The sequence below is a fragment of the Lipophrys pholis genome (assembly GCF_963383615.2).
Source record: "Lipophrys pholis genome assembly, chromosome: 9".
In the NCBI taxonomy this organism is placed as follows: Eukaryota; Metazoa; Chordata; class Actinopteri; order Blenniiformes; family Blenniidae; genus Lipophrys; species Lipophrys pholis.
In genome coordinates, this window is record NC_137639.1 from 22562273 (window position 1) to 22572953 (window position 10681).

The 10681-nt window shown below is 44.9% G+C and overlaps 1 protein-coding gene across 1 annotated transcript; it reads left to right on the plus strand.

The window, feature by feature from the left end:
• Positions 1-3092: 3092 nt before the first annotated feature.
• On the plus strand, positions 3093-10236 carry lmtk3 (lemur tyrosine kinase 3; the record flags this gene model as incomplete). The annotated part of the gene is made up of 7 exons (XM_080472466.1): positions 3093-3800; positions 3978-6122; positions 6234-6394; positions 6795-6928; positions 7286-7620; positions 7716-7800; positions 10103-10236. The coding sequence occupies 7 exons, from the start codon at positions 3093-3095 to the stop codon at positions 10234-10236; spliced, it is 3702 nt and encodes a 1233-aa protein (XP_080328592.1).
• Between the last annotated feature and the right edge of the window lie 445 nt (positions 10237-10681).

Genomic DNA, 10681 nt, shown 5'->3' on the forward strand with positions numbered 1-10681 from the left:
GGAGTGTCGGTGAAGAGGATGAAGAGGATGAAGAGTATGAGGAGGGCAGAGGAAGGAGAGGGGAGAGTGAGGAGTCATTTGAAAGACGCTGGGACTTACTCCGTCCACCTGCTTTTCAGACTGCAGCAAATGAGCGGCACAGGGAGAGAGAGTATGGCAGGGACGACAGAGACAACTCCTACCCCCTGCTGGACCCTGTGGGGAACTGTATCACCCCGTCTTCATCTGAACTGGACGACATCCTGACCGTCACTGAAACTAGCAAAGGTTTGAACTTTGAGTATTTTTGGGAGAAGGCCCATGCCAGACGGGGCTACAAGCCTCTTCCTCCCCCCCAACCGATCCCAACTGTGAACAATAACCACAGGCAGTCTTTGGACACTCCTACTGTGGTCCCAGTGATAAGTGCTCGCAGTCCCTCCCTTGCCAGCGAGTACTACATCAGATTGGAGGAGCACACGCCTCAAGACAAGTCGCCGACTCTGAGAGGGAGAGCACAGTCCTCTTACCGTTCAGATTCAAATTGCCCTGGAGACATGGAGCTTGTAGAGATTCGTAGTGGAATGTTGGGAAAGGAACGAGTTCCTTATTGTTCTTCAGACAAGTGTGGAAAGGGTCTCCAGACCGTCCGGTCGAGCGAGGTTCAACTCCAGGTGCCCAACACAGGCGTGGCAGAATTCAGAGACACTTCGAGACGAGTGACTGACTTCTCTGTAGTTGATTTAGGTGATGATGATGACTTGGATAAGAAAAACAGCGAGGCAGATAGAAAATTGTCCACAAACTCACAAGTTCCAGTTCTCCCTCCCAAGCCTCGTTCCATGTCCATGTCATCAGCCAACCACCTCCACTCACGCCCCTTACCTGCCCCTCCGCTTGGATACAGAGGTCTACCCCACTATACGATCAGTGGAAAAATTGAGACAGACCCACATCACATGAGCACCTGTCCGCCTTCTACCACCTTTGACCACCTTGGCTTGCATCGGTCCCGACAGACTCTGCCGCCTTCGCCATCCCTCTCTCCTTCCCTTCCCCCATCGAGCCATCCAATTTACCCTCAACCTCCTCAAATGTGCCCTCCACCTCTCCCCCCCCACTCCAAAACTCAAAGGAGTTGCACCAGCTACAACACAGCTGACTCTTACTTGAACTATAGTAAGCTGCACATGCAGAGAACCAACAGAGACCCACTATCCTGTGACTTGTCGGACAGAGAGAGTGACACCAGGCATGCAGCAGCATCACTGCACACTTCCAAGGACACTTCTCACTCGCGTGTAAAAGACTTTGACTCTCCAATTCGACGAGAGAACCCTTTGCGTCCTATTTATCGAAACCTTCCCCGCCCCCAGCCCACAGACCCTCAGATGGAGAGGCAGTCATCATCAAGTCCCACCTATTCAGATGAGGATGACTCTCCTTTCATGTCTCCAGAGAGACCTGGTAGTGGGACTACTGTTCACCACTCCAGCCTGTCTGAGGATGCAGACCCAGCCGCTGGTGAGGTTTTCTCCAGGGGAATGAAAAGGACTCAGTCTCGCCTTGACACTATCCTGCCTGCTATTTGGAAGGAAGACGCTGAGCTTCAGGCAGAACTTGTGGCCACAGCCAAGAAATCCCCTATGCATTTGTTTCTGACGGAAATTTCAAGCATAGCAGAGTCAGGGGAGTCCAAGTCAGAGGCTTCGTGGGAGAAGGAGAAGGAGGAGAAAATAGATGGTGAAAGGTGGGGAAACTTTGTGCTGCCCAATAGGGGCATGCGCCGCTCCCAGTCACTGATCACAGAGCTGGGCTCGGGAGGACAGTCATGGGAACAAGAGAAACACATAAACAGAACACATGTAGAGGATGACAATACTGTTTCTAAAGAATCATTCCAGGGTGACCTTTTTCTGACTGAGATTGACACTGGAAGAGACACGGATAGAGAAGACGCATCAGATAATGACACAGTTAAATACCTTTATCCAGGTGGATCTAGATTGCGGCCCTATGTCTGTGCTCCCGGTCTTCCCTCATACACAGAGGCTGAGGAAGCCTACTCAAAAGGTATGCGAAGATCCCGCTCTCTCCTGTCTGAGATCACAATCGACAAGCAAGAGTCTGAAACACTTTCAGCAGAAAAGGAGCCACGGAGAACTGAAATGACCAGGGAGCAGTTCCTGAAAGAGATTCAGTCAGCAGAGACATTTCTAACTGAAATCATATCAAGACAAAACGCTGCCACCAATAAAAAGGACACAGATTCATCTTACTCCCCTACTCCACTGTCCCCCGAATATGAATCTATATGCATTGATCCCACATCCGCTCAGACTATCAGATTCCAGTCAGAGAGTTCCATACGAGCATCCAACAAAGGCAAAGATGATGCGCAAACTGAGGCCATCTATGCCCAAGTCACAAAGCGAGCTAAGAAGAGTGAGATAAAAGTTTCCATGAGACCTGAGATCCCGGTTCTTCACATTGGATCACAGCCGCTTAAACTGGGTAGCCAAGAAAAGAATGCTGACCACTGCCAGTCTGGTGACTTTGTTTTTTCAGAAATCATGCCCAAAAATGGTTTATTGCACAACCAAGCACCCACCTGTCACGAGGAGGAGGATTGTTCGGAGGTTCCTGCTCTACCTGCCAGAGGAGAGCAAACGGATCTGTTAGAATCCAACCCAACTGAATCCAGCGAGAGCATGAAAGAGTCGAACACTGTGATCCTGCATGAGAGCAAAGCCCTCATTACAAATGAAAGTGAGAAGGCTGCGGTTATTGGGAATGGTGAGATAATGAAAGATGACCTACAAGCTCGCAGCCTCGAGAGGGGAGATCAAACACATTCAAAGGCTGATACTGCTTCACATGACCCTGAGAAAACAGCTGATTTGGAAAGCTCAAATAATGAAGGTTCTCAGGGTAATGAGAGCTTTGCAGACACAAAGAGGCAGAATTCATTTCAGCATAATGACTGTGATCAAGAAAAACATTGTCACATTGCCCAAAAAGGATCCTCTCAAGCAGCCACTCCAACCACACCAGATTGTGACCCTTCTTCGGATGTCTCACTAGTCACCCCCACAGACTCAGTCCTGTCGCCTATGACATCCAGCTCAGCCGACTGCCTCACACCCAGTGACTCATGGACGGGAGGAGGAGGGAGCAGCGGGTGGCGGGCTCTTGGAAATGAAACACCACATCGAGACTCTGCCTATTTCTCAGACAGCGACTTGGAAGGTGACGGGATGAGCCGGAGGAGCAGTGATGGGCTTATTGCCTCACGGCCGAGCAGCAGCCGAGGAAGTGACCGGGGGGTACTGACTGGCATAGAGGAGAAAACCGAGGAGGAGGGAGATATGGTAGAAAAGAGCCCATCAAGAAACTGTATACAAACAACAGCTGAAGAAGCAAAACCTGATAAATGGATAACTGCAGAGATTTGCGAGAACAAGGATGCACTACATGAAAAAGCTCCTGAAAATAATACGTCTCACTTTGGCAATGAAAAAGATTTGTTAAACAAAGGGCTGAACTCTGTACAAAGAGATGATTCTGGTATTTTCTACAATGAGAGCAAAAACTCAGATTCCCAGGCTAAAGACTGTGTTGACCTGATTGATAAACTGTTTTCAAAACTAGATGATAAACCAATAAAAGGGCTCTCTCACAGTGATGACTATGTGATAGACAGTCGCTACACAGATGGCATCATTTCTCAAATAACTAATTGCAAATATCAGGACTCTGCAGACAGCAAGTTGAATCTAGACTGCAACAGCTCTGCTGAGACAAATAGTCTGATCAAGTCTGTAGGTGGCAGCCAGACAAAAGATTTAATGCTAAAACAAAGCGGCAAAGACATGACCAGTGTTACTGAGACAGACAACAAACTCACTGCTCTGAATTCTATGAAATCTGGAAATGAAACTATGGAATCTGTTTCATTATTCACGGAATCCAGATCACCTGATCTGTGTGGCATTCAGTCCAGTGATAGCAAACATGACTATACCCTTGCGAATGACAGCGGGAAGCCTCTAGGTGGTGTGACGGGTCTTTGGGCTGAATGTGTTGCTGAAGAACCTGAGAAATGTGAACTAAAGCCTGGCATAGACCACAACGAGCTCGGCCTCAGAAATCTTCATTGTTCAGATGGCAGTGAAGATGGAAGGTTCCGGACGGAGACAGAGGAGCAACATGCTGCTGCAGAGCTGAGCAGTGCAGTGAAGGAAAAGTCTCCTCTGAGGGCAACAGCACATAGTCAGGACTCCGATGACAAGGCAGATCAAGACTCTTGCGAGAGACTGGATGTCAAAACTGAAGAGTTGTGGAGTGCTTTGGATGAGGATGAGGAAAGACCACGATTAGGAGTTGTGAAGGGAGAGTTGGACTGTCACCGCTTCTCTCATTCAGGGGATCTACGCTTGTGGCCTGACGAGAATGACCAGTGGGCCTCTCCTGAAAAGAGACACCAAAACGAACTGAGATCTGAATTTTTCTCCGGGTTTGGCAATCAAGCATGGGAAGTGGGGGAGAGGCTTGTTGTGGGGGAGGAATATTGGGAGACTGAGGAAAATGACGAACTTGCTGGAAGTGAACCTCACCCTGCTATCCTGGAGGGCTGTGAAGAAACCTGGAACAATGAGACGCAAGGACTAAGAAGCGCCCATTCTCTTAAAGAGTTGTGGGACTCTAAAGATAATGATAACCATCGGATATGTGCAGATGTACAGCAAGAGGAAAATATTGAAAACCTGGTGGACATCGAGAGTCTTACTGTGGCCCCAAGAGAAGAAACCTCATGTATTGAAGTAGAGAATATCGAAATCCCAGCGGCAGAGATGAGGAACCGAGAAGACAAGAAGATTTCATCATGTCCGAGTGCAGTCCGGGACAAGGAAGGTCAGATAGACAGCACAGAGCCAGAGGAGAATCAGAATTTTAACAAATGGCCTCAGAATGAAATTGTCAAGACCCAGGAACAGACATCAGCAGACCAAGAGGAGACCTCTCATCTGGAGAACTGCTGCAGCCAGACTTTAAAAAATGAAAGGTCAAACATATCTATGTGCATCACTGAATCTGTTGAAATAAGCTTAAACTCAGAGGCTGAAATTAGACCCTTGCTCGACAGACAATGTGGAGAAGAAAGCCTAAGCAATGTGGAAGCAGAGGAGGATGATAAGGACCTGCCTCTTCCAGTCGCTCCCAGTGACCTTGACCCACAGAATGACGTGGGTCAGTCATTTCCACAAGTGGACAATTTCAGCTCCGTAGATTTTCCAAGTCCTCCACAAAGCATAGATCTGGATGTGCAAGACGATAAATTGGAGAGTTTAGATGACTCTTTTCCGAGCCCGCCACCATCTGTTACAGAGGAAGAAGAGTTTATTGGTCACATTAATCTGGAAGACTTTATTGCCAGTGCTGAGACAAAGCAGTATATTTCTCCAGCACACAGCAACGAGCCGTGCTTTTCTCCAGCTAATGACACAGATGCCTTAGAGCCACCGCTGCAAGAATCACCACCTGCTACAACTCAGAATAAAGGGATTTCAGCCAACTTGAATATCCCTGTCGTACGTATAACACTGAGTGACGAGAGCGACCTTCTGTCCAACACAGAAATTCAAGATGAGGATGAAATCGTGTCACAGAAAACATCACCTGAAGTGTCCTCCACAGCCCAAAATCCTGTCAATAATCTCCCAGAGCTGTTGATTTCTGAGTGGAAAGATCTGGATGAGGAGCCTCTGGAGGATTTTGAAAAATTGGAACAACTTTGTTGCATTTCTGGGGATGAAGAGGAAACTCTGGGAGACCTCTTCTTGGGGAACCTGGACCTTCTGGAGTCTTTGAAGAAAACACCAGATCAGAAAAGCGGCAGTGCGGCTGAAAGTGACACAGGTGACGAGGCACATGACTCTTCTACTCCTGACGGAGGCACCGTGGATTCGAAAGAGCACCAGCTCTCTGAAGAGTCGGCTGAATCTGTGCAGCTTGACTCTAAAGACAACCTGTCACCTCAGGAGGATGGTAAAGACAGTCAGAGGTCAGCAGCACAAACACCTGACACCAAGGACCAGGGAACTCTTTCCAAGATGACAACAAAGAATGGCCTCATGATGCAGGTGAGCAGGTTTTCTAGTAGCTTGTCATAGGTGTGGAAGTCCTACCTCTCTTTATGTGACCTGGTTACGGTTATTCACTGTCTTTGAATGATGTTTTGCTGTTTTTGTCAGGTATGTGAGGAGAGACTACAATTCTCCCTCAGTGAAAATGTGAAAGCAAATGTGCTTTGGGGTTCCACCGTCAAAGATACTGTTATGCTCCGGCCTTGGGGAGATCAAGTGACAGAGACCAACAGTGAGCTGGGTGCTGTAAACGAACACGAGGATGAGAGGTAGGAAGACCACTCTTCATATTCACTCAACAACGTCAGTGCACCTCGAGCAGCAGGGCCTCTTGAAAGAATGCACTTAGGTTTGATTATATTTGCCTCGGTTTTGAGATATCAGTTCGATGCTGGGTTTAATTTTGTGCTGCTCAACAGAAATCAACAGAAATATGTTTTTACACACTCCAGTGTCCATGTTGCTGTCAGTCATTCACAGATTTTTCTAGAACCCAGTCTGATGAAAAACCATTTAATCTATTGTCATAAATTGTTTGTGGACATATTAACTACTTTTGTGATCTTTAATGCTTGGATATAAAATCAAAGCACCCAAAACTTTGATAGCTCAAGGTGACAATGTGATATGGTTTATGTGTTCATTGGCTGTTTTTTTGTGTTGTTTTAGCCAAGAGGACGAGGAAGCTGCTCCCAGCACACAGGCCCCCACAGAGTCTGATGAAACTAAATCTGAGCCACTCACTGCGATCGAATCATCTGACGTCACAACATCTCAACCTACTGCAAACCAGGCAATGAAAGGTAGTGTTCATGCTGCACATCCACTTACAGGTGAAGAAGAAAAGTAGACAGGACTGTATTTTTCAAAGTTTTCACCACAGCTGAAGAGTAGCTGTATAAATTGTTGTTAAAACGTATGGTGAATGTGTTGGTGCAAACATTATCAGACAGGAAAGTGGACAAGGAAAGGAAAGATCAGATAAAAACAGGAAAGAATTAAATATAGGTGTCAGGGTGTAGGATGTCTATTTTGTGTACTTTGTGTGTTCCACATGTCTTTGAATTTAAAGGTTCAATATATGTTGCAAATCATACGTATTTCCTTCTTTAATTCCGTTTTTTCCTCACATTCTTTTTTCTCTGCTCACTCTTTCATAGCAAAACTGGCTCGCCTGTCTCTTGCCCTCCCACCCCTTGCTCTGACTCTCCCGCTCGCCTCATCGGGTAAAGGAGGATTCGGAGATGGGGCCATTGGAAATCGTATCGGGAGACGGAGAGGACTGTCATCGGGGAGCGACCCCGACGAGGAGGAGGAAGACGAGCAGGAGGACGAAAGCTCTCGGAGGGTGATTGTGGTCACAGAGACAGACGTGGACAAGCGTGTCGGTCTGAGGAGTCTGCTGAAGTCTCCCAAGGAGCCGATGGACAGAGAGAGGGACAGAGGGCGAAATGTGTCCTTTTTTGATGATGTCACAATCTATCTTTTTGACCAGGTAATTCATCTTCATTCAGTTGCTGACTATTAATGAAGGATCTTCTTAAGATTACAAGGAAGCCTAAACTTTTTTTTTTTTTTTTACTGAACCAGGAAACTCCAACCAATGAGTTGAGCAATTCAGCCCCCACAAGTCCCACACCTGTTTCTGTCAAAAGCAGCAAGCTGGATTTGCGCGGTAAGTTCAGAAACATTTTACAATCATGATTTAATCACTGTACTGTATTAACGTGTCATCTCATTTGTCTTCCTTCTGACAATACATATAACATATTTTCCAGTCATGTGCAACATTTTCGATTAGGCGGATAGAGAAGAAAACAACTTTTACTCCCCTCAGTCCAGATTAATGTGTGTACAGGTATAGCTGGAAAAAACTGAAAATTAAAGTAGAAAGGTATATTACCATTATGTTTTAATAATTAATATTTACTACATAAAAAGAAAAAAGAAAAAAGATATTTATGCTTCTTTCATGTTTAATAAAATGCAGTTTCTCCAAATGTTTGACTATCTAATTAGATTTTACGTAAAGAATGTAATTATTACGAAGTTTAAATATAGTTAAAAATGTTTAGTTTATATGTTATGTTATAACTCTGTGAATATTCAATTACCAATTCCTGAAATTGTATTTAATTACAGTACTTGAGTCTATCTTTTCAGATACTTTCCACAACAGACTAAATCAGACCTGGGTATAGCACTTGGGCCACATGCGACCATTTCACTGTCCCTAACCCTCCTGTGATGAGTCAGTGAGAAATTCATCTGAAATGAAAATTTGGCTTTCATTGTGAAGATTCAAGATTTTAGTTTACTTGAGTTTTCCTTGTTTGGAAGTTTCTCTTTACTGTGTTGAAAGTTGACACTTTGAATCTTTATTATGAAAGAATTCAAAGAGCTTGAACGGTGCAGAACAGCAACGATAGTCTATCAAGTGACATACATTGGTTAGAATTTAGTAGAAGTTATGGCTGGGCCTGCCGCCGTCAAAATAAATGAATGATGTTAAAGTGAATATTTGCTTTCCAGCATTAGCATTCATCTCATTCATGCGCTTCACCACACTGCTGTTAGCACAACGCTCACCTCTGACTGAAACAGAATTCAGACTGATTTTCCTCCTTATTTTCATGCAGTAGTATCGGTTACTTCCCACCTCAAGCTGGAGAATGACGTAATGAAAGCAGACAACAACACACTCACCCCCACCCCCTGAAATGGAAAACCTTCAGTTCTCCTCTCCGAGCATACAGCCAGAATTAATCTTCTATAATTATCCCCCACGACACGGTGACATGTGGAACCGAGCAGGGACGTTAATCCTGCCCTCAACAATGCAGGCCTGAGCTGTGTTCCCCAACACATCTTCGGCTGCTCTCTCGACTTCCACTCTCCATCCCGGACTCTCATCACTTCATTTCTCAGAGTGATAAATATTCCGAGTTTCCTTTTGGGCCGTGCGTTTACACAAACACCAAAATTAGATGCTTTCATGATCTTTTCAGTCCAGACTTCAAAGCTGCGAAGGAACATGCTGAGTTCCCTTTGAGTTAATTTTAACTCAAACTGTCTCACCTCAGTGTGCTCGTATTAATAGAAGTAGATTATTAGTTTATTTTCTGTGCTGCATTTGGTTTGTCACCATCTCACTCAGTGGTTTAGAGTTCTAGAGGGGGTTAGAAAGGGTTAAACTTAAGGAGGGGCACTCAAACGTGACGTTTGACTTTAATATTTAGATTACCAAATAGAAATTACATTTTGAATTGATCAGTTAGTTTATTGATTCACTCTTTGAGTTTTTGTTGGAAAAGTTAATAATTTGTCTTTGTATAACTTCTTCATGTTCCATTGTCACTGTTAGTCTTAGATTGGACAGGTCCTCTTGGTCCCACATTCTCCACATTTTCAAAGCAGTTTGTTGCTTTAGCATTGTCATCTATCACATCGTCTCACATATATTTTATTTTTTTACAGTGATAAAGATACAAAATTATGCTCAAATGACGATGATGTAGGTTTGACTTTTGGTCAATAGTCTATAATACAATAACAGGTGGCAATGTTATGCAATCAGTGAAATCACAAGCCATGTGTTCCAGTCAGAGGCGGCAAAAGCTACACACATCCTTCATGTAAATAATTATCTCGAAAGTTGTGTACCAACAACTGGTGAAAGTGGAAATACTAGTTCAACTTCTTTACTCAAGTAAAGTGAAAAACGAAAATCTTTAAATGTGTAAATAAATTTTAAAGTAAGATTCATCCCTTAGAAAAAGGCTTGTATCGGCTGCCCTCTGGCCCCTCTGACGCGCCTGGTTTTTAATAATGTTATCAGAATTAATATTAATCAAAAAAGGATGGACATTTGACAGACCGGCACTTTACCTGGGCACAGTCTTGTAAGACTGTAACAGTGTTTTGTTTTTGTTTTTTAAATGTTTGATTGTTTTTGTTGTTTTAAACTTTTTCTACAGGACCACGCGTCAAGAGCAAAGAATCAAGGCGGAAAGATGACTTATCAATCAAACCCAGGTCGCCTGTTGGGGCTGGTCCAGTTTCTTCGTCACGTTTCACTGTCAGCCCTGCAGACGACCCCCACTTGGTGTGACGCTACAGGCCGTCACAGGAACCTTCAGAGCTGAACCCTCTCGGACTGGCCAGTAAATTAACCCAACAACCAGCCGCTCATCCAGAGGATATTTTTTTATTGAATAGGCACCTGAAAGAATGAAAACTCCGCTCCTAAAAGTTGGACACATTCCAGGTTTTACCAGCGACAGGATTTTGTATGAGAGGGGCTGTGGAGCTCCTGTCCGCCACTGTTTACAGAGTTTATTCATGGAAAAGGCAGCATATGCTTGGAGAAGAGGAGCCGGGAGCTTTGTAAAATCTGAACCAGATTTGACAGCTATGCAGTGGGAGTCTTGCTGTGTACCAGCTTATCTTCTCTTTTTCTGCTTCATTCTGTTGTATTGTTCCCTGGGTGTGCGGGGAACGCACTTTCTTCCCTCCTTCATCTGTCTGCGTAGACGCTTGGCATCCAGTCCTCTCTT